Source organism: Heloderma suspectum, chromosome 8, assembly GCF_057233095.1.
Source record: "Heloderma suspectum isolate Gila_16-S chromosome 8, 16-S_ref, whole genome shotgun sequence".
NCBI classification, from domain to species: Eukaryota; Metazoa; Chordata; class Lepidosauria; order Squamata; family Helodermatidae; genus Heloderma; species Heloderma suspectum.
The window spans coordinates 41,923,485-41,948,514 of record NC_139465.1 but is presented as its reverse complement, the minus strand read 5'-3'; the positions used below and the strand labels follow the sequence as shown (position 1 = coordinate 41,948,514).

Here is a 25,030-nt window from a genome sequence, read left to right as displayed (position 1 = left end):
GAATACTGTATCCAGTTATGGACACCACATTTTAAGAAGGTCACTGACAAACTGGAGGATGTCCAGAGAAAGGCGACCAGGATGGCGAGGGGTCTGGAAACCAAGTCCTACGAGGAATGGCTGAAAGAGCTGGGTATGCTTAGCCTGGAGAAGAGAAGATGAAGGGGAGGTGTGACAGCAAGGCATGATAGCCGTCCTCAAATACCTGAAAGGCTATCATGCAGAACATGGAGCAGAGTTGTTCTCTGTTGCTCCAGAGGGCAGGGCTAGAACCAATGGTTGGAAGTTGCAGGGAAGCAGATTTTGACTAAATGTAGGAGACACGTCCTAACAGTGAGGGCCATCCAGCAGTCGAACAGACTGCCTCAGGAGGTGGTGAGTTTTCTTTCACTGGATATATTTCAGCCAGGGCCGGATGGCCATCTGTCAAGGTGCTGTTGCACCCTGGATAGCATCTTTAGAGTTCTGACTTAAACCCAGAGCAGATTCACCGCCCCACTGGCATCAATGCACTCCCAGTCTCCTCGATAGTCTTAGCAAAATGCCCCATCCCCAAATTTATCAGGTGGAGCAAAGGGCACCAGAGGGATAAGTGCTGGTTCAGTTCAACTTGGAACAGCGTCACCAAGTAGTTTCTCAATCCATTGCGCAGCAGGCTTTGAACTGAGGTGGGTGGGGGTGGGAATTACTCAAGTTAAACGGCTGCTCTCTAATCCACTGACACAATTTCCTTCCATAATTTCCTGCTTGATTGGCAACTGGCTGAGTGCAGAGTAAGGCCAAGCTGAGATGAAGATGTTTCCAGCAGCAGACACTAAGCACACGTGATCAGTGAAGGAGATGAAAGCCCAGCATGGAACAACCAAATCAGAGCAGGCTGCAATTTGCATCATGAAGCAGACAGGCTGAGAGTACTGAGCCTGGCCCCTTTTCCCCCTTGCTTCCCCTTAGGCCTAGAACCTCTTAGGACACCCTTGCAATGCCGCCACCACCTTCCTTCCAATCCCTCCTCAAGACCCACCGCTTCCATAAAGCTTTTTATTTAATCCAGCCTTTCCCAACTTGGTGCCCCCAGAGGGGTTGGACTACAACTCCCAGCATCCCCTGCCAGCATGTTGATATCCAATGCCTTTGTAGGGCACCAAGTTGGGGAAGACTGGATTAATCCCTTAGTCCTTGTTCACAACCAAATCCAAGGGTAGGTACATTTAACAGAACTGAATACCTACTCCTGGGATCTCCAGTATGAAGCCCATGGGCATCAATATCCCTGAGGACCCCACTCTTGGTGCCCACCAAGCTCCCTGCCCCTCCTGATTTTTATTTCATTTCTTAAAGATTATTTTAATTTATTTTTTGAACTGGGAGCCTGGCATGCTTCAAAGAGAAGGGATGCCCTCCAGCACCATCTTTATTTGGGTTCAAAAGCGTGGTTCTGTGTTTTGGAGCTCAGACCCCAACTCTGCCTTTTACTTAACGTTCTTGGGCAAGTTATTTTTCTGTTAGTCTCCCCAGTTTGCCTTTTGGGAAATGAGTGTTTGGTGACCAGCCATACTCCACACAGCAGCCATTTTATGAATGAGCAAGCCGCTTCCACTATGTCAGCCATTTTGTGAGAGTGCCCATAACACTCTCTCAAAATTCCAAATATGCCCACCAACCCCAAAAGGTTTTCTGTATTTACCCCTTCAAAGTGCCTCCCCAGGGTCAAATTTTACACTGTAAGCTCTTTGGGGCAGAGACATGACTACTTTTTCCCCCTCTGCAAAGCACTATGTCCACTGATGGCGTAATAACAAACAAATAATTTAATATTTGGAAGAATGGAAGCCAAATACAGCACCCAAATGCTTTCGATTTGACCTCTGATCCCTAGAACCCCTCCGCATACAACACATATGGGCAAAGCGCTCTTTAACCCTTTCTCTGCCAATACAAACAGCTAGAAGCTTTGACAGGAAGAGAGCCCTTCTCTTTCTGGTGCATCTCAACTGCTGACTCCCACACACAAGCAAAGGCAAAAGACAAGCTGTTGCCAAAGCCTCTCTTTCTATTTTCTCCTGAAGGAGAGGGGGTTAAAAAGAGCTCTTTGCATGTGTGCGACTGAGTGGGTGGGCAGCCAGCCGAGCCAATATCACCAGGCCTTTTGCAGAAGATACACCCCTGTTGAAAGTTAGTCATTGACCAGCACTCAAGAGAGACAGCTTAAAAAATGGGTGTTGGGGGGCAAACTCAATGAACTTCAGGACTACAAGGTCATCACGTCATGTCCTGTACTGCAAATCAGCAATGGTGCAGTCAGGTGATTTTAGGGTTTAAATTTAAAATCCTAAGATTTAAATTTAAATCTTAAATTTAGACTCTGGACTTAATGGTCTTAGGGACGGGGGACTTTAGAAGGCTACATAAGAAAATAAGAACATAAGAAGAGCCCTGCTGGATCAGACCAAGGGTCCATCTAGTCCAGCATTCTGTTCACACAGCAGCCAACCAGCTACCCACGGGAAACCCACAAGCAGGACATGAGTGCAACAGCAACTGGTGTACATAGGCATACTGCCTCTGATACTGGAGGTAGCATACAGCCATCAGGACTAGTAGCTATTGATAGACTTCTCAATTGATAGTATTACTTCATTTGTGAAACACACAACTAACATTTCTATTCTACACACACACACAAGCGCACACACACACACACCATTCCATGCTTTACAACTACTTCTACACTCTTAGCATGTTAGAGGGGAAACACATGGAAATCCTACACTAGTCTTTCCTAACATGGCACCCCCCAGGTGTGTCGGACTACAACTCTCATGGGGATGATGGGCATTGTAGTCCAAAACATATGGGGTGCTGCACTAGGAGAGGCTGCCCTAAACACTGGCCAAGAAGATGCCCCCCAGAGACCACATAACTCCACAGAGATGCTGGCATGCTCAATCGTTAAACTTTATGTTGTCACGAGCACTACCACCACTATTTTTTTTAGTATGGGAGAGACCACACCACTAGGAGAAGAGTCTGGATGCTAAGTTACAAAATGGTAAAACTTGCAATCAGTAATAAACATAATTAAGGCCCCATTAAGACTGTCTGTACACAGAAATATGAAAACAGGCATCTTCCAGCTCATTCTAATTAAACAGCCAGATGGACCATAATTAAAATTAAAAATGGCTATTTCCTGTGTTACAGGCTCTTCACTAATGTGGGTGGTCCCACACACACGTTTTTTTTCTCAATTAGGAACAAATACCTTTTTTCCCTTTTTTTTTTGCAAAGCATGTCAGAGTGGCTATAGGCTGAGCTACTAGCAAATCTGCTGGCAAAACAGAAAATTCTCTCATCAAATTATCTCGAGGATCTTACAAGGGTTAATGAGTACAACTGGCAAGGACAACTACGTCCGGAGTAACAGGTCATTGTACAAAGTGGAAAGAGAGAACCTGCAAGAGATATGACAGCTCATCATGCATATAAAGACATCTGGCAGTGGATGCCTGAGCTCAGTATTACTAACAAGGAACAGGAATGGCCCTTACAAAGTACAGTGGTAAAATGCCAACTGACAGGCTCAGGGTTTTTTATTTGCATCTCCATCATCTGGATCTGCCTCAGGCATTTCTAGCTGCTACACCACCATAGCATGAGAAGTAAGTACCGCTTTTATGGAAAATGACACATTTAATGAATCATTTAATGACACATTTAATGCAAACATCACTAGCACTAATCCAGAGGGTGAACTGTGCCCCATTCCATACAACTGGAAGCCCCCCTGTGATCACTCGTAGAGTGTGTGGATCTGACAAGTCGGCTTGTGGCCCAGCAGGAAGTGCATGAATCTCTGTATGAAACCAGCAGCTTCATTTGGGGTGGGGGCATGCAACACGCGGTGACTGTATGCGGCCCCCCCAGCCTTGTTTGCAGCTACCACCACTGAAGGTACCACCAAAATCCAGCAGCGCAGCAGCAGCAACAACAAATCAATTTCACAGTTGATCAAGGCATGCAGGGAGCGTGAGCCTTGTTTAAAACCAAAATCACTCTCCTCTGAAGCTTTCTGGGAGTGTGATTTTGCTTTGAAACACTGGCAAATTTGGCAGCGTGGTGGCAATTCTGGGGAGGGGGTGTCCCCTGCTGGGTTCCAGGGGGGAAAAGCAGGCCCTAGACCAGTGGACATTGTCCAGCCCTAATCTGGGAGCTAGGCTGTCAGGAGCGCCCTAGCGGCCTCTTTCAGTAGACTCCAATAGCCAACTCAAGACACAGACAAAAGGATTCTTTTCAAGGCTTTAATCCTTTTACAACTTAATGACTCTTTCAGATGCTAATCACCAGCGACTAAGCAAAGAACAGCAGAGTAGCCTATGCACCGAGTAGGCAGTTGATCCCCATTTGAAGGAGAGTCACTTGAAGACCCTGAACTTATGGGCTAGGGAGAGATCCTCCCTCTTTCCCCTGGGACCATGGGAGGCGGCCGTTGCTTGCGCGCCAAACGGGTGCTACGCCTCCTTTCTGCGCCCTCCATCGCTCGTCACTCCCTGCGTCTGCATCGAGCGTCTAGCAAGCCCCGTTCCTGCACTTTCTCACTGCTAGGATCACTATCTATCTCAGGAATGCCGGCAGGAGGAATCTCTGCCAGCTGCTGTGCCTGTGAGGGATGAGCGGGCTCCTCTCCCACAGATTGCTGATCCTCTTCAGAATCAGAACTGCTCTGGGGTTCTATTGGCTCAGTTTCCACCCTGACATAGACACACGACCCATGTGCAGACAGCCATCAAATGCACAAATGAGTGTGTGTCTGTGTGTGTGTTGAAATCTTACCCCCTGGCCCTACCCTCAAATTCCATGCATTGAAGAGCCTTTTTGCCCAGGAGCCAACACACCTACAGGATTTGTACCCAGCAAAAATGGAGGGTATGGATTGCACGTAGGCCTGTGAGCAAACAGGATCTTGAGCACACAGAGGTCTTGGGCAGAGCCAAGAGTGATGACACAGGACTGGCCATTCTGCACTGCTGGACTGGTGAGAGAAAAGAACTGAGGGGAGAGGATTGATCCATCGTTTACAGCTGGCTGGTTGCTTGCTGCCTGTAAACCCCCCCCCCCCATCTCCCAGTATCCTGCCTTGCGTCAGCCTGCGCTGATTGCAGGGTGAGTGGGGACACCTGCCGAAGTTTTCTCCAGCCAACCGGAGCAGAGTGCTATCTCTGAGCCTTGAGATCTCCAGGCATTGTGGAGACTTAAAAACTGCCCTGCTACGAGGTGGTGGGCCGACACCAAAGGGGGTGCGCCCCTTTGGTTTGCCACGAGGGCGAGGGTGCCTTCCATCTTCTCTTCCTTTTGGATTACTTACATCCTGGTCATCTATTGATTGCCTGTATTGTGTGAAGTGATGTATGTGAAGTGAGGTGTCCCTGAGTGAGAACAGGGACCCTCTGTCAACAGCAGTTCTTCATATGTTATTGTTGCCCACCCTGGGTGAGAGACAGGGGATAGAGGCTTCATATCCCACAACTACTTCTCTGCCCCGGGTGGGAGCCTGTGGGAGCTTGAAGTGGAGCTCACCCTGGGTGAGAGCTGGGGGGCGGGGGGGAGAACTGCTTTGTCACTTTCCAGGTGAGATAGAATGAGCATGAACCAATGGAAGACAGTTACATGGCTAGGAAATAGCACTCTACTTGTTCTCTGCTTTATTTGGTTGATTAACAAGCCTGACGTCCTAACTGTGACCAGCGGCTGGTTACAACCACAATCACAACCTGTGACTGTATTAGTTTGGTTGGGAGTGATTGTTGAATGAGTGGAGTGTATGAGTTGAATGGTTGATTGTATATTTGAATGGTGGGTGGTTGTGGAGAGTGTGTGGGTATTTTACGGTGGTAAGGATGTGCCTAGGAGATTCTAATGCGGGGACCCATGGAGGAGGCACCACTATTCCAGTGACTTGGGGCAGAAGGAGATACGGCAGGAAGAGGGGGTTGGGACATCAAAGTAGAATGGGCCAGAGGTGTTTATACACTGTTCCCCTTCAACCCCCCTCCTCTAGTTCTCATGTAGCTGGTAGCTCTTCCACTGCGCCCTCCTGTCTTGCAGTGCTGCTATTTAATGCCAGATCGGTCTGCAATAAGACCGCACTCGTTCACGATTTAATCGTGGATGAGAGGGCCGACCTGGTGTGTATCACTGAGACTTGGGTGGGTGAGCTGGGTGGAGTCAACCTGACTCAGCTCTGCCCACCTGGGTACTCAGTGCAGCACCAACATAGGTTTGAGGGCCAGGGGGGGAGTTGCCGTGGTTCACAGAACCTCCATCTCTTTCACCAGGAGACCACTCCACCTTGGGGTGGACTTTGAAGGGTTGCACCTGGTGTTGGGCCATAGAGACAGATTGGGGATGCTGCTGGTGTACCCTGCTGCCCAGCATCCTCCCTGACTGAGCTGGCAGAGGCAGTCGCAAGTGTGGTGTTGGAGGAACCCAGGACAGTGGTTCTGGGTGACTTCAACTTCCACCCTAAGGCTGTCTCTGGAGTTTCAGCTCAGGACTTCATGGCCTCCATGACAACCATGGGGCTGTCTCGGTATGTCATCGGCCCAACACATGAAGCAGGGCACACCCTTGATTTGGTTTTTGCTCCAACTTGTGAGATGGGTAGTCTGAAGACTGGGGGGCTCCAAGTAACCCCATTGTCATGGTCAGACCATTTCCTGGTGAGATTTGAACTTATACAGGGAAGGAGCCTGCGGGAAGGAGGACCAGCCAGCTGCACCAGGTGGTTCCTGAGCCTGCTTCTGCCCCCGCCAAACAGGTACTTAAGGCGGGGCTGCCAGAGGCTGCGCCTCGGCGTCGCACCAAGTACGACGCTAAGCGTCACACTTGGAGTCGCACAGAACAGCACCTGAAGACCCACCCACCTGCCTCTCCAGAGACACCAGCAGCCACAGATACCAGCAGCAAATAGCAGCAGCAGGGGGCAGCAGCTTTAAAGACCAGAGAGAAAGGGGCAAACGTAGACTTTATCTGCTCCTTCTCAGCTGCTGTTCTCTTTTATCTCTTATATTCTTTTACACTATTTTACATTTTATAACCCAACATTTTAATATCTCCCTGGGAGGACTACTGAGCAACTCAGGGGGTCGGGGAGGTGCCACTATAACTGTGGTCACGGGCAGGGGGAGGAATGGCATTGGGGGATTAACAGGCCAGCTGAGAAGGGCTAGACACCTTACAGCTGTCCCCTCTTCTGGTTCTTTCCCCAACCTGATGGTTTCTGGCAGCCTTACCAGTATGCCCTCAGGTCTGGTGGTGCTGCTGCTGAATGCCAGGTCGGCCCAAAAATAAAATCTCCCTCATCCATGATTTGATAGTAGATGAGGGGGCTGACCTGGTATGTATTACTGAGCCCTGGGTGGGGGAACTGGGAGGGGTCACTCTCTTCCAGCTGTGCCCTCCTGGGTACTCGGTACAGCACCAACACCGACTTGAGGGTCGGGGAGGGGGGGTTGCCGTGGTCTATAGGAATTCAATCTCCCTCTCCAGGCTTCCTGCTCATTCGAGTGCAGATCTTGAGTGTTTGTACCTTGTGTTAGGTACCCGGGACAGATTAGGGATTCTGTTGGTGTGCCGCCCACCCCGCTGCCCATCAGACTCCCTGCCTGAGCTGACGGAGGTGGTCTCGGACTTGGTGTTGAGGACTCCTAGGATGATGGTCCTGGGGGATCTCAACTTCCATGCCGAGGCCGCTGTATCCGGGGCAGCTCAGGATTTCATGGCCACCATGACAACCATGGGGCTGTCCCAACATGTCAACGGCCCAACACATATAAAAGGACACACGCTTGATCTGGTTTTCTCGACTGGGCAGGAGGATGGTGATCTGAAAGTGGAGGAATTAACATCTGTCCCTTTGTCATGGTCAGATAACTTCCTGCAGAGGTTTAGACTCCTGGCAGCCTTCCCCCTCTGCAAGGGTGGGGGACCTATTAAAATGGTCCACCCCCGAAGATTAATGGATTAATGGAGGTGTGGGCTAGGTGCCATCAATATGCGGATGAAACCCAGCTCCTCCTCTCTTTCTCATCAAACCCAGGTGAGGCAGTGGCTGTTCTGAATCAGTGCCTGGGCACGGTAATGGACTGGAAGAGGGACAATAAACGGAAACTCAATCCAGACAAGACGGAGGTACTGTTAGTGGGTGGTTCGTCTGCCTGGCTAGATGATATTCAACCTGTTCTGGAGGGGGTTGCACTCCCCCTAAAGGATCACGTTTGTAGTTTGGGGGTGCTCTTGGATCCAGAACTGTCACTTGAGGCACAGGTGAACTCAGTGGCACAGAGCACTTTTTATCAGCTTAGGCTGGTATACCAACTACGCCCTTATCTGGACAGACAGAGCCTAGCTACAGTTATTCATGCTCTGATAACTTCTCGTCTGGATTACTGCAATGCGTTATACGTGGGGCTGCCTTTGAAAACGGTCCAGAAACTTCAGCTGGTCCAAAATAGGGCAGCAAGATTGTTAACAGGGACTGGCCTGCGAGCTCATATTACGCCAGTACCTTTTCAGCTGCACTGGCTGCCAGTCCATTTCCGGGCCCGATTCAAAGTGCTGGTATTAACATTTAAAGCCCTTAAAGGCTTGGGGCCAGGTTATCTGAAGGATTGTCTCCTCCCATATGTGCCTGCCCAGACCTTAAGATCATCGTCAGCGGCCCTTCTCTGTGAGCCCCTGCCAAAGGAAGTGAGGCGGGTGGCTACTAGAAGGAGGGCTTTTTCTGCTGTGGCACCCTGGCTCTGGAATGAGCTCCCTAGTGAGGTTCGCCTGGCACCTACATTGTATTCCTTTTGGTGCCAAGTGAAGACCTTTTTATTTGCCCAGGCATTTTAGCTCTCTAAACTTTTAGCTTTGCTGTTTTAAATCTGTATTTTAAACTCCTGCACTGCTGCTAGGTTTTATTGTGGTTATATTATTATATTGTGGTTTTAATGTTCTATATATTTTAAATTGTTTTATTGTGTGCTGTTTGGTTTTAATTTTTGTGAACCGCCCAGAGAGCTTCGGCTATTGGGCGGTATAGAAATGAAAATAAATAAATAAATAAATAAATAAATAAATAACAGCATTACTTTCCTCCCATGGCGGTGGGGGACCTATTCGGATGGTCCGCCCTAGGAGACTGATGGAATCCAATTGATTTCTGAATGCTCTTGGGGATTTTCCAGTGGAGAGAGCTGGTGATCCAGCCGAGGCCCTAGCCTCACTGAGGAACAGTGAGACGCGGAGGGCCATCGACATGATCGCACCTGGGTGCCCTCTCCGGCACTGTGGAGCCCGTTCTGCTCCCTGGTATACTGGGGAGCTGCGGTCAATGAAACAGGCTGGACGTCGGCTGGAGCGCAAATGACACAAGACTCGAAGTGAAGACAACTGAGCACACTCTAGAGTGCATAATCATGCCTATTGCGTGGCAGTGCGGGCAGCAAAGAAGGTTTATTTTGCTGCCTCCATTGTGTCCTCAAGTAGCCGTCCAGCGGAGCTCTTCCAGGTGGTCCGGCGGTTGTTAACATCTTCCCCAATAAATGGGGCCCTGGCCCTGTCGAGGACCCACTGTGACCTTTTGGCATCACACTTTGAGGACAAAATTGCTTGTCTCCGCAGCGACCTTGATGCTGTTGTTGGTGCAGTACCAGTCGAGGTGTCTGATGCCACCATCTGCCCAATTTTGTGGGATCAGTTCCAGTTGCTACAGCCTGATGATGTGGACAAGATGCTTGCAATAATGCGACCGACCACATGCCCTCTTGATCCCTGTCCCTCCTGGCTAATAAAAGCTAGCTGAAGGGGTATGACTGGGTGGGTCCAGGGAGTGATAAATACTTCCCTACGGGAAGGGGTGGTCCCTGCTGTCCTTAAGGAGGCAGTAGTGCGGTCACTCCTGGAGAAGTCCATCCTGGACCCAATGGTATTAGACAACTACCGCCCGGTTGCAAATACCCCTTTTCTAGGGAAGGTACTTGAGAGGGTTGTGGGGAACCAATTGCAGGCACTCTTGGAGGATACTAATTATCTAGACCCATTTCAGTCTGGGTTTTGTTCTGGTTACAGGACTGAATCAGCCTTGGTCGCCCTGATGGATGACCTTCATCGAGAGAGGGACAGGGGGAGTGCAACCCTGTTAATTCTGCTCAATCTCTCATCAGCTTTTGATACCATTGACCATGGTATCCTCCTGGATGGACTCCGTGGGATGGGTATTGGAGGCACTGTGCTACAGTGGTTCCAGTCCTACCTAGGGGGCCGATTTCAGAGAGTAACATTGGGTGACTATTCCTCGGCCCCTTGGCAATTGAGCTATGGGGTGCCACAGGGTAAGTTGTTTAACATCTATATGAAGCCGCTGGGAGTGGTCATTAGGGGATTTGGAGCTAAATGCCATCAGTATGTTGAAGACACGCAGCTCTATCTCCCTATGACATCTGAATCAGGAGAAGCTGTGCAAGTCCTGAATCAGTCCCTAGACTCAGCAATGGGCTGGATAAAGGCCAATAAACTGAAGCTGAATCCTGGCAAGACGGAAGCCCTGTGGGTGAGTGGTTCCCGGGTCCAGGAGACAGGCTCATTGCCTGTTCTGGATGGGGTTGCACTCCCTCTGAAAGATCAGGTCCATAGTCTGGGGGTACTCCTAGATCCATCATTGTCGCTGGAAGCCCAAGTGGTTGCGGCGGCTCCGAGTGCCTTTTCCAGCTTCAGCTGGTTCGCCAGCTACGGCCTCTCCTGGACAGGGATAGCTTGACCATGGTGGTACAGACATTAGTAACCTCAAGACTGGATTACTGCAATGCTCTCTATGTGGGGCTGCCCTTAAGGCTGGTCTGGAAGCTGGAGCTAGTGCAGAATGCAGCAGCTCGGCTGTTGTCGGGAGCTGCCCCTTTTCAGTGTGTAACTCCTTTGCTGAGGGAACTGCACTGGCTGTCTATTCGTTACCGGGCCAGGTTTAAGGTATTAGTACTAGTGTACAAAGCCCTAAACAACTTGGGACCAGGATACCTGAGAGAGCACCTCCTTCCCTACCAACCTGCCTGGTCACTGAGGTCATCAGAGGGCATGTTCCTGGTGGTTCCACATGGACCCATGACCCGGTTGGAGTCCACCAGGAGAAGAGCCTTCAGTGTGGTGGCCCCCTTCCTGTGGAATTCCCTGCCTTTAGAGGTCAGGCAGGCGCCAACATTGTGTTCCTTCCGGTGCCTCCTGAAGACGTTGTTCTTTCAAGAGGCCTTCCTTGCATGGCCAGCAGTGGTTTGTTGAACTCCACTTCGTTGAGATTTGTCTTTTTTAAAAAAAATGTTGTAACTCTTTTAATCACTGTTTTATTCTTTATCATGTTGTTCACTGCTCCGAAATCTTCTGATGAGGAGCGGTATATAAATATTGTGAATGAATGAATGAATGAATGAACCGAATTCCCTCTCCCCTTCCATGCGTTCAATCATACGTCTGGCAACAGTCTGAACAGGACTGTATCTCCACCACTGATGCAATGGTGACTGCTTGTAAAAGAGCTTCTGTGATCACGACAGCAGCAGCACCTGTGCATACAGCCTCCATGTGGACGTGCCAATTTGTACCATCAGTGCTTTCGCTTCTGTATGACTCCTGCTGGATCCTCCATGTTCATCCCATACGTGATTGGGGTGGAGTGCAAGTGTATGAAATAGAGAAATGTCTCAAAATCTTAGGCTGTGGCTGAACCAAGAAGGAGTGGAATTCTCCTTTAAGTAACAAGAAGTGCTTGTTACTAGATACATAGTGGTAGAGCACATTCATATTATTTAGAAGTGGAATTGCATATCCCATTAAGGAGCATATATCCAAGGGTCTCACTAATTTAAGTCTCCTTTGAGAGCTGCCCAGAGAGCTTCGGCTATTGGGAGGTATAAAAATGAAATGAAATTAATAACAATAACAACTACCACCACCACCACCACCACCATTAGGCTCTTGCACCTCTGCATGATCCTAGTCAATATGGAACGTTATCACTTGATACAACTCATCATGCAAAGGCTTCCTTTTACACACATGAGATAAAATGGTTCTGCCTCCAATACCCTGACTGTTGATTCATTGGGCCATTGAACCGTTAGTCATTCATCACTCAAACAATGCTAGCATTTCCCCAATACACACAGGCATCAACCAGTTCCTCAATTGCTCGGTGTCCTTCTCAATGGACACGTGCATGGTGGTTTTGATGTAGTTCAGAAGTGCATTTGATGCACTTCCAAGCCCTTTATTGCTCCTCCATCTGGGAGTCCACACCACAAAACAATGATCTGCCAGGTATCAAGCCAGCTGTGCAGTTTGCACTTCTGGCTTTCTGATTCCAAAGCACAGGGAATGGTGCCTCCTTTCCCAACTGACTTAAGTTCCAACATCCTCTCCATGTTTATGGCTTGGTGCAAATGCACTGTGCCGAAAATACCTTGTGGGCATAACCCTAACATGGTTATATCACAAAGTGGACATATCCTCACAAGTTACATCGGGGTGGGCAACTTGTGGCCCTCCAGATGTTTTGGCCTACAACTCCCATCATCCCTCACCATAGTCTATGCAGGTTAGGGCTGATGGGAGTTGTAGGCCACAAGTTGCCTACCCCTGGATTACACTGGATAAGGTGTGGGTTGGTAAGCAGACTGTGGCTACAAGACAGGGTGAGGGCAGATGCTCCTGTAACACCCAGCCCCGAATTATTTTTCTTTGCAAACCACTTTGTTAGCTTGTGGCTGCAGCACTAGCTTTCTATGACCAATAAATATATATTCCTGCATATGGGAAGGAATATGGACGTGAGAATTCTTTTTTAACCTTTAGCACTGATAAAGAGGCAAGCCGCTTTCCCGGTTTCATCTTAAAATGTAAGCTGTAAGAAGCTTGCCTCTTCAGCATGTAATCTAAACATTAGAGACGCTTCGAGCTCTTCACCATTTTCCTCTCTTACTTTCAATTTAGTATCAGAGCAGTATCCCACAGTGTCATTCAGCAAACTCAAATAGCACTAGTGGAACTCAGCTGAATCTTTCCGTTGCACAAGTGGTTGCCGATTATTGCTGCACAAGCATTATGCGCAACCAGAATGCTCAAGCATTATGCGCAACCAGAATGCTCAAGCATTATGCGCAACCAGAATGCTCAAGCATTATGCGCAACCAGAATGCTCAAGCATTATGCGCAACCAGAATGCTCAAGCATTATGCGCAACCAGAATGCTCAAGCATTATGCGCAACCAGAATGCTCAAGCATTATGCGCAACCAGAATGCTCAAGCATTATGCGCAACCAGAATGCTCAAGCATTATGCACAACCCCTTGCGCATCCGCACTTGCACAAACGTAACTTTGGTGGATTCTTCTCCTGCACATAGTTCAGAACCTAGTTTCCACTAGCGCAATGTCATCTGCGCTAACAGAATGACACAGTTGGATCTTGCCCGCAGAGTCCACACCACCTGAAAGTGTATCAGGATGGACCCAAGGCCACAATGCGAGAACCAGTGACCTAACATACGCAACATACCAGCAGCTCTCTGGTTCATGGCACATATCCCATAAGGTTGTCATATGCGGAACTAGTTTTCCATGTCAATTTAAAATTATAGATGACAGACCTTTTTTTTTTTTGCAGGCTAATATTACTTCTTTTAATTTGCAAAACTAGCTAAATATGTCTATAATGAAAAAGGCATAGCACTGTGTGTCAAGTGTACAAGAGAAGAAAAACTGTTGCTAAGAAACCTGTTGCTAAGTAGTAAACCCTATCCCTTTTACCACAAAGAATACATATTATCATCCCAATAAATCTAGCCTTTTGTCTTGATTTATCCTGTGATATTGCTTACAGATACACAGAGCATGAAAGAATTTGCACAAGAAATATCTGCTTGTGTGTGTGTGTGTATATATATTTATACAAATGGTTTTATACTACTATAAATATACTGTATATGATTTTCCTTTTCCTTTCCTATCCCTTTTTCCTTTTGTGTTGCGTCTTTTAGACTATAAGCCTGAAGGCTTTTTATTGATCTTACGTAGGCTGCTCTGGGAGCGTTTCTGTATGAAGAGCGGTGTATAAATGCTTTAAGGGCGCAATCCCGTACATGTTTAGACAGAAAAAAAGTCCTACAGCTGCCAGCATGCCCCAGCCAGTGACTGTATTTACTCTGAGTGCCATCCAGTCAAAGCTTAGACCTATTTAGAGTAGACCCACTGAAATGAATAGAACTTAACTGAGACTAAGACTGGATGTAACCCATTGCTTCCAGTGGGAAAGATTTAAGCCGCCTTGTTGCAAGATGCTTTGGTGTGTTTCTTGGAACAGAAAGAAGGTAAGAGGCCAGTCTACAAAGACCTAAATGAAAAATCCAGACTTTGGGAACATGGTGTTGAACAAGTTCAAATTTCAAAAATCATACATGCAAACGCTGCGCTCTAAAGAAAGTCTGCAAATCAAGACATTTCTATGGAAATAATAGTCTGCATGCTTTATTCCTGCCCTGCCAGTGGTGTTGACTTAGCAGCTCCTTGCTCGTGCCAACACTCAAATGGACAGCGAGAATTCGACCATCCCCATTCACTTCAAAGGAGGGGATGCATGGATGCCCCTTTTGCTTCAAGTCAACACTGAAACATTGGGGGGGGTGTATATGAGCACTGCTGCTTGCGCTCGATCACTTGATCGCACTCCCTTGCTCCCTCCCTTCCTCCACCGCTGCAGCCGCCCCCAGGGCTCCCCTCACCCTGCCCTGCCCATACGTGCCTGCCTTGGCAATTGGTGCAGGAAGCACCAGAGATCCGCTATCTCTCATATACCAGGTGGGAGTGGGGCTGGCCTGAGCAGGGGCTGCCCTTTCACAGAACTTCTGCAGTGCCTCCATTTCTGTTGGGTGGTGGGGAACGACCTCTCACAGAAGCACTGCAGCTGGGCCACAACGTAAGAGTAGCTGAACAGTCAGGAGCAAGAAGTTAGCCAGGTTGCTGGCTGACCAAGTGGGTGACGGAAGCTGAGCAAGTGGGTGGGCAGGTGGCAGGTGCGGCCAAAGTGGCGGGGGGGGGGGCAGCTCTGGATCCTCCTGGCCGGGGTGCAGGGAAGAGCAGCACACTTCACTGCCACCACCTGATGCAGGCGCATGACCTCGCATAATGGTAGGGTACTATTACTAATATCTGGCTCTAGGAAGGGCTTCCCATACTTCAGTAGTACTGCCTTCATCACCCAGCAGAGAAGCAGCTCACCCCTCAGTACCCTCATCCCCACATGCTGTTCCCTCCTATGAATCCAATACTGACACATCATAATGACAAAAAAGACCTGTGCGACCAAATTACAGCACACCCTTTGAGTAAAGGCAAAATATCCTAATGTGCACACTGTACTCCAATTGGAGAACTGGAATTTAAGTCCAGGATGCTAGGCCTCTATTATGCAGCTGCCATAACAGATCATCACTAAGCTCATTGGAGGAGGCCTTGCTGTTTGTACTGTGACCTGCAGATTGCCATCTGGTGGCAATCTGAAACGGGCCTTCTCTGTGGTGGCATCCACTTTGTGGCATGCCCTCATCCTTGGTATGGCGGAGGCACCAACTGTCAGAACTCTGAGTCTTCCCACTGTGCAATCACCAGGCTTGATCTTCAAGTCAACAGTCCTTTAATATGCTAACAGCTAGTCTTTCAGACAATATAGATTCAGTACTTGCCCAAAACTGCCACAGGCATAATTAGCTAATCCTGAGTTCTCTGACAGAGAAAGACTTCAGTGGAGTAAGAGAGAGAATGTTGCTGCTGAACGAACATTAGGTGACTTACACAGTACTCGGAGGTCCTTCCTCCATTGACTCTGCGGAGAGGCTAATCTGGCAGAGCGTCTCAGTTCCTTCTTATGCTCCGCCCCCTCTGAGCGAGGGCGGGCTCTTGCGTCCGCCAAGTCTTGCCCCTCCACCTCTGTGAGTTGCTGCTTTCCCACAGAAGGAGAATCCATATCTGTGCCTGGCCAACTGATTATAAGAAGTTAAGAAGAGCCCTGCTGGATCAGATCAAGGTCTATCTCATCCAGCATTCTGTTCACACAGTGGCCAACCAGCTTCCTGTGGGAAGCCCACGAGTAGAACATGAGTGCAAAGCACCCTCCCACCCATGTTCCCCAGCAACTGGTGCACATAGACATACTGCCTTTGTTACTGGAGGTACCACACAGCCGTTAGGACTAGTAGTCATTGATAGCTTTCTCCTCCAGGAATTTGTTCAACCCCCTTTTAAAGCCATCCAAATTGGTAACCATCACTACGTCTTTTGGTGGTAAATTCCACAGTTTAACTATGCGCTCTGCGCCCTTAGGAAAATTCATCCCTGACTCCTGGAGTCTCTTGGGGAATTTCCTCCCCCACTCTCTGACCCAGCTCTTCTCCCAACTCCACCTCTGAATCTGACTCAGAATCTTCGGTCTCCACAGGGAGCCTCGGCCCAATCCTGACACCAACTGTGACATGTTTTAGGCACCAATTAAAAACCTACCTTTTCACCCAAGCCTTCCTTGACTGACTGTGCTGCCCAGTTTTGTTGGTGGTTAATTCTTTGATATTAAATGTTTTAATTGAGAAGGGGGGGAGGAGGTTGTATTAAATGTTTTTAAACCGAGACATTTTGTATTTCCTGTTCTTTAAATGATTTAACTGTGGACGTTTTGTATTTCAAACGTTTACACTGTAAACTGCTTTGAGATGTCTTTTTAGATATAGACAAGCAATATGTAGATTGATTGACTGATTGATTGAATGAATGAAACGAGCCGTACCGTTATCATTCCCTTTCCAGCTGGTTTTCCATTCCCTAAAAGGAGTGCTCTTGTTATCTTCTTACTTGAGACAATCTAAGGGGGAAAACAGAACACAAAACAGGGAGGTATTTAACCATTATCCAAAGAACATACAACTAGGAATGTACAAATCAGCAAAACTCAAGCTCGCCAAAGTTTTCCAAACTGCATCTTGAAACTTGTTCTGACTCTCTATATCAGACTGCAAGCCTTTTTTTCCCACATGAAAACTTGTGCACATTTCCGGGTGTACGTCTCCAAATGGACGCATCAATTGTGCACGGTTTTTAAATGAATGCACTCGTCTCCCATTGGTTAAAGTGTATTTCTGCTTATTTTTCAAAAGTACCCATTTTTTGTGCACATTTTTCAAACGTACACATGCTATCAAACACATTTGGAGGGGGGTCTATGAATCACATTGCAAGCTTGGAAATGAACGGACTTTGACTGCAGATTGTGTCCAAGTCTGTGTTCGGTCCGGAAGGTGGGAAGTGGATAAATCCTGATCAAAACTGAACTGAAACCAGTTTCTCATACATCCCTATGTACAACACATGTGTGATACTGGGCACGGCTAAAATCCCTGTTCAAACATGTACCTGCTCAGTGGCCTTGGACAAGCTATGGACTCAAAGTGCTTAATATGAGATGTGACATTTGCTCACATCTGTCTTGGGTCTGGAGAAAACACACAGCCATGCCTACTGCTGAGAAGAGACAGACACAAGCAAAAAGCATACAACTGGAGTAGACATTTTCATAGTGCAGCTCAGTTGGGGAACAGACTTTTCTTTCAGATCTCAGCACATTGTCAGCTCATGACTAAAACCAAGGGGTTTATCTCCCCCACCTTCCTTGGTTTTCTAGTTTACTTGGCTATGAGGTTGCCAGGGGGTGACAGGAGAAGCAAGTCTTTCCATTTAATCCAGCCACAGAATTAATCAGGTGCATCGCAACAGCCTGACTAAGCTGCCAGAAGTCTGATGTAAAGTGAAATTAAAAAAAGAGGGAGAAAGGCAGACATTCTTCTTGGATGCCAAATTATCCTCAGTTTAGGTAAGTCCATTCCAAGTCTATTCATTGGCTGCTCAGACCTCTTGGACAAAAAAGGCAGGCTAGAAGAAACCTTTGATAGACTTAAAGAGCACTGGCTCAAAACACAGCCAGACCGAGGAGGCCGCCAGAAATACAGGCTCACCAAGTCTGAGATGGCTCCATTCATCACTGCACGCTGCACCTTCCCCTGGCCAATGATCATGGCCTAATTGAAAACTTACCTCCTGAAGGAGAAAGGTTGAGGAAAAATTTTCACAGGGAGAGGATTTCAAAGGAGTTATTACCCACATAAAATGAAGGTAATACAGTCCTTCAGGAGGTTATACTAGCCTCCCCAAGATGTGTTGAACTACAACTCCCATAATCCCTGTAAGAGTTGCAGTCCACCAGAACTGAAGGACAGCAGGTTGGGGAAAGCTGTAGTATACTATCAGGCCTTTTGGGATGGAACTGGAAACTTTGGGGTCTGAGGCTGCAAATACATGTCCCACTCGGCCCCATGTATCTGTTCTCTGGCATTTTTTAAAAGAAGAAACCAACAGCAACTTCTGAGGCAGCAGGTTTCAGTGGCGAACCAGAGGCGTGCCCTTATTTATGGTGGTCAGAGCTCCAGGATTAGTCAGGGTCAGTTCTAAAGGTCTGTAAGCAGTCCAAACACAGGGAGTTTCAGAGAAGAGTTAGATTACTAGGGAAATACAAGGCATGAAACTAGGAACTGATACATAAATCTCATGGCAGCACTCTGGGCCTAGAACTGAAGGCTTTTAAGCCTGAGCCTTCAGTGCCTCACCCTGAGCACAGCTGCAGGCCATCAGTGCCACCTGAGGAAGGATCTATTCATGAGTAAGCCTTGCTCATAAGTATACCTCTACTCACAAGGAGTCCTTATTCCTCAGGCAGGATTTTCTGCATCAAGCAGCCAGCTGGGCCTGCACCTTTAGGTGACTGCACTCCCTGGGCCTAGGTGGCCACTCGGCATCTGCCTACAAGTCTCAGAGAAAGTTGACTCCACCTTGAGGGGAAGGGTCAATGTCTGTCTCCCTCAAGGGCCCAGGATCACACTGATCTGCTTCAAGATTCCTCAACACAGGCCGCTCTTCTGCAATGTTTGGCTCAGGGCGGGGTGTGTGTGTGCGCTCCACATTGTCCTCTGAAGAGGAGTCTGCCAGAGGTGGCATAACACAGAGGGAAGAGCCACGAAAGCCTTTCACTTTTGGATGTTTCTGTTCCACTCTCCAAAATTCCACTCTCCATAGACACCAGCTGCTTTCACCAAGGCTGGCCTATCATTTTGCTGCCTGAGGTGACGGACAAGATGGCGCCCCCTCCCATTCCAACTGCAGAGGCTGACCAGACTGGCAGCTGAGGCTTAATTCAACACTGGCGGTGGGTCAGCGTCTTCCACCTGTTACAGAGGAGCTCAGGACATGATGGCTCACCAACACGTGTATTGCATGTCATGGCATTACCCTGACACCTTGGCTAACGGATCCATTTTGGCTTCCAAAAGCGCAGCCTGAAAAGCTGCCAGGAATGTCATTAAGGCTCTCAACCATCTCAGAGCCACAGGAGCCACAGAACATACTTGCTGCCTCCTTGACTGCATTAAAGAAGGTCATCCCCTGTGACCTCAGAAACCTGCAAATGCTTGCGTAATTGCCATGCTGCCGCCCAGCCAACTGAATTGGTCAATCACAAGCCCTGGCACTTCCTGAGCAACCTTAATGACAGTTTGGTTTGAATACTGCACTACGCTACTCAGTATAGCTAGCTCAATGTAAACCTCACTGTGCCTTCTATTCAGTTGCCAGAACCAAACTAGCATGATTCACTGTTCCACTCTGCTGACTATTCCACATTTCCAGGGCCAGAGTTCCCCTACTGCTTTCCTCTCAAGCCACCTTATTGCCATGTTTGCAAAGAGAGATCCGTTACCTTGTACACCGTGTCCTCGGCACCCCGCTTCTATACCACCCTGCACCTCTCCCATCATCTGACTCCGAGGATGACTTCCCTGCAGCTTCCCCCTGCCCCTCAGCTATGCAGGATCACAAACATGCTGGAACAGGCAGCATCCCTTTAACAACTGCAGTCAGAATCTAACAGGGGTGGACCCACTGAATGACCAGGTCCTGCCAGTTTTCTTAAGGCCTCAGTTGACTGCAGTCCTTTACTGGGACAGCAGATGGGAGAATGCTCTAGCTAGCACTAGGAATACTGGAAGAATCTGGTTTGGGGGTAGAGCTCGGTGAGCCCACCAACCCCAGATTCCAGCTCACTCTTCCACAAGCTGACCCGACTCGACCACTATGAGTCAGGCCAGCTCACAGACTCCTGCCGCCCGCCAACCCCTCAGCCTTCCTCACCAATGCATAAGGAGTGATCACAAGCGGTTGGCAGGTGGCGGCGGCAGGGGTCCCCTTACAAGGAGAGTGTGAGGGGTTGACATGCAGCAGGGGCAGGACTCCCACATCGCCCACCAACCCCTCGTTCTCTCCTTACAAGGAGAGTGTGAGGGGATGGTGGGCAGTGACAGGGACTCCTGCCCCTAATTAGACCGTTTACACATGCAATTTTGCACAAATGGCACTATTTATGGTCATCATTTTGCACAAAACACAATTTCTGTAAAGTCATACCCACGATTTTTGCACAAACTGGCAGTTCGCGGGGTGGGGAGAGCTCTTGCAGGGCATCCGCAGACTGTCTGGCAGCTTGTCCTGCACACCCACCAGGGTCAGGCAGCTGGTGGGAGTCTGGCGAGCTGCCCATGAGCAAGACATGGGGGAGTTCACCCATCCCTAGCTAGCACTCCCTGCAGGGAGCTATCCAAGGTCCTGATGGGACCTCAAACAGACGGGTGCTATGCTACAGTCTACTTCCTCTGTGCCTCACACCTAGTCAGGATGCAGGCCATTGTTGGAAACAGGTTGCTGGATTAGATAGACCTTTAGTCTGGTCCAGGAGGATTCTTCTTATCACTGTCTCGCCTTCTATTCTCTTCCATTGCAAGAAGAACAAGTATTGCTTTGCCACGTGACCTGTGATGCACAGGAAGCAGCATCTCTTAGCTGCATCTGCAGCAACACTCACCGTTCCCAAAGTGCAGGAAAATTCCCCCAGGAAGTCATGTTCATACAGCTGCATGCTTGATTTGTCTTGGTCAAACAAGGCAAATTTCAACTTCTGCACCTCCTCAAAGCGATAATCTATGATGAACTTCTTGGAGAAGGCTGGGTTGAGGTTGTTCACAGCTGTTTCTGTCCTGTCAATCTACAAAGAGAGAATGAGGTTGAGCAAGTGGCCTGATCAACAAATCTTTTAGGTAAATACAATACATCCTTCATCACCATTTAAAGATGAATGATGTAACATTTTGTGTGGTGGGGCCCATTTGGAAGTGCTCTTACAACGTTCGATCTAGACATGTCTTTCCTCTCCAAAGCTGAGCTCCAAAAACTAAAACAAAACCATAGCTCTGCAAGTTTGAAGCAGAAGCCAGCTGTGCACAGTGCTGATTGGTTAGTACCAGAGAGATCACCAAGAAACCCACCCTCCAATCTCTGGAACAGGTTTGCACTCAAAGAGAAAAAAATCCTTTAAAAATGTATTATTAAAAGCAGCGGAGGCTGGTGGCTCCAATGTCAGTGGGGTGGTGAATCCGTTCCGGGTTTCAGTCAGAACCAGTCAGAACTCTAAAGGAGCTATCCAAGGTGCGGAGCTATCCTTTAGTGTTCTGACTGAAACCTGGAGTGGATTCACTGCCCCAGTGACACTGGAGCCACCAACCTCCACTAATTAAATGGTGATTGGAAGAGTCCTGCAGCGCAGCCTCCAGGCAGTGATAAACCCAAGGGCAATAGCCTTCTCCTGCTGTTGTTCCCTGGAAACTGGTAATTTACCGGCATTCTGCCTCTGATCCTGAAGGTAGCATATAGCCATCATGACGTAGCCACTGATAGACTTATCCTCCATGAACACGCTTAATCCCCCTTTTTAAAGTAATCTAAACTCATGACCACAACCATCTTTGCCAGCAAATTCTATAGTTTATGGTCTGCGCAAAGTAATACTTCCTTTTGTCTGTCCTGAATCTACTGACAATCAATTTCATTAGAAGAGATCAAATTCTAGCATGGGGGGGGGGGGGAGGGAGGAGAGAAATTATTAATCCTATTATTAATCAAAGTAAGCTGCCTTGGAGCATATTTGGGCTAAAGAGCAGGGTAAAAATGCTGTAAATAAATATATTTATCTCTATCCACACTCTCCATGCCATGTATAACTCTGTAATGGATAAATGTACAGGAGTTTCAAGCATACAGTGAAGCAATGAAAATGGGTGGCATCAGGACCAAAACTTGCTGTGGTTTGTTGTCTGTGGCCCAGAAATATTACATGTTCCCTGAAGAGAAATGTCAACGCAACCAGGTTCCACTTCCCAAGTATTTCTATTACCATTTCTTTGCAAGTTCTTGTTTGACTAAAATCATTCAACATCTTGCTACCTTCTATTTGTTACAATTCCTTGGTTGGTATCCAATGTTAGTCCAATTCTTTTCAATGGGTCTAGTCTAAGTAGGACTATTATTGGATTTATTTATTTATTTATTTATTTATTTATTTCTATACCGCCCAATAGCCGAAGCTCTCTGGGCGGTTCACAAAAACTAAAACCAAACAACACACAATAAAACAATTTAAAATATATAGAACATTAAAACCACAATATAACAATACAACCACAATAAAACCTAGCAGCAGTACAGGAGTTTAAAATACAGATTTAAAACAGCAAAGATAAAAATTTAGAAAGCTAAAATGCCTGGGAAAATAAAAAGGTCTTCACCTGGCGCCGAAAGGAGTACAATGTAGGCGCCAGGCGAACCTCACTAGGGAGCTCATTCCAGAGCCGGGGTGCCACAACAGAAAAAGCCCTCCTCCTAGTAGCCACCCGCCTCACTTCCTTTGGCAGGGGCTCACGGAGAAGGGCTGCTGCTGATGATCTTAAGGTCCGGGCAGGCAAATATGGGAGGAGGCGATCCTTCAGGTAACCTGGCCCCAAGCCGTTAAGGGCTTTGAATGTTAACACCAGCACTTTGAATCGGGCCCGGAAATGGACCGGCAGCCAGTGCAGCTGGAAAAGTACTGGCGTAATATGAGCTCGCAGGCCAGTCCCTGTTAACAATCTTGCTGCCCTATTTTGGACCAGCTGAAGTTTCCGGACCGTTTTCAAAGGCAGCCCCACGTATAACGCATTGCAGTAATCCAGACGAGAAGTTATCAGAGCATGGATAACTGTAGCTAGGCTCTGTCTGTCCAGATAAGGGCGTAGTTGGTATACCAGCCTAAGCTGATAAAAAGTGCTCCGTGCCACTGAGTTCACCTGTGCCTCAAGTGACAGTTCTGGATCCAAGAGCACCCCCAAACTACGAACCTGATCCTTTAGGGGGAGTGCAACCCCCTCCAGAACAGGTTGATTATCACCTAGCCGGGCAGACGAACCACCCACTAACAGTACCTCCGTCTTCTCTGGATTGAGTTTCAGTTTATTGGCCCTCATCCAGTCCATTACCGTGCCCAGGCACTGGTTCAGAACAGCCACTGCCTCACCTGGTTTTGATGAGAAAGAGAGGTAGAGCTGGGTGTCATCCGCATATTGATGGCACCTCAGCCCACACCTCCGGATAACCTCCCCCAGCGGTTTCATGTAGATGTTAAACAGCATGGGGGATAAAATAGAGCCCTGTGGAACCCCATGGCACAATTGCCATGGCACAGAGCAATAATCCCCCAGCACCACCTTCTGGAATCGGCCATCCAAGTAGGAGCGGAACCACTGTAGTGCAGTGCCTCCAACTCCCAACCCAGACAACCTATCCAGAAGGATACCATGGTCGATGGTATCGAAAGCTGCTGAGAGGTCCAGGAGAATCAACAGGGTCGCACTCCCCCTGTCCCTCTCCCGGCCGAGGTCATCCCACAGGGCGACCAAGGCAGTTTCCGTTCCAAAACCAGGCCTGAAGCCCGATTGAAATGGATCTAGATAATCCGTTTCATTCAAGAGTGCCTGGAGCTGTCCTACAACCACCCGCTCAAGCACCTTGCCCAGGAAGGGGATGTTGGCCACTGGCCTATAATTGTTAACATCCTCTGGGTCCAGGTTAGGCTTTTTCAGGAGTGGTCTAATTACTGCCTCTTTTAAAGCGGCAGGCACCACTCCCTCTCTCAAGGAGGAATTTACAACCTCCTGGACCCAGCCGGACAACCCCTCCTTGTTTGATTTAATAAGCCATGAAGGGCAAGGGTCAAGCACACAAGTGGTCGATCGGACTTGGCCAAGCACCTTGTCCGCATCCTCAGGCCTCAGTAACTGAAACTCATCCAATAAAACTGGACCAGACGGTGCTCTGAACGCCTCTACCAATGGAACTGCATTAATCGTGGTGTCCAATTCATGACGAATCTGAGCGACTTTATCCTCAAAGTGCTGCGCAAACCCGTCACAGCGTGCTACCGAGGGTTCCACCGTCTCTCTCCCTGGCCCAGAATGTAACAGGCCACGAACCACTCGGAAAAGCTCCGCCGGACGACACTGAGAAGATGCAATGCTGGTGGAAAAGAACTGCCTCTTTGCCACCCTCACCGCCACAGAGTAGGCTCGATAGTGGGCTCATACCTGTGTTCGGTCAGACTCAGCATGAGTTTTCCTCCACCTGCGTTCTAGCCGTCTCCCCTCTTGCTTCATTGCCCTCAGCTCAGGTGTATACCAAGGAGCTGGCCGGGCTCTGCTCAGAGGGAGAGGGCGCTTGGGTGCGATCGTGTCAACCGCCCGAGTCATCTCTGCATTCCACAGAGCGACCTGGGCTTCGACAGGAGCACCAGCCATACCAGCAGGAAAATCCCCCAGAGCCCTCTGGAATCCATCGGAATCCATTAATCTCCGGGGGCGGACCATTTTAATAGGTTCCCCACCCTTGCAGAGGGGAAAGGCCGCCAGAAGTCTAAACCTCAGCAGGAAGTGATCTGACCATGACAAAGGGACAGATGTTAATTCCTCTACTTTCAGATCACCATCCTCCTGCCCAGTCG

General features: G+C 48.4%; 1 protein-coding gene across 11 annotated transcripts in view; it reads right to left on the bottom strand.

Moving 5' to 3' along the window:
• CPNE2 (copine 2) overlaps positions 1 to 25,030 on the bottom strand; it is a 183,317-nt gene that overhangs the window by 93,655 nt on the left and 64,632 nt on the right. For all 11 annotated transcript variants that reach the window (XM_084812134.1, XM_084812130.1, XM_084812131.1 and 8 more), the window contains 2 exons: positions 21,032 to 21,211; positions 16,859 to 16,933 (listed from right to left, as the gene is read on the bottom strand). In XM_084812134.1, the coding sequence (XP_084668260.1) occupies positions 16,859 to 16,933; positions 21,032 to 21,211 (255 nt within the window). The remainder of the gene's footprint in view (positions 1 to 16,858; positions 16,934 to 21,031; positions 21,212 to 25,030) is intronic.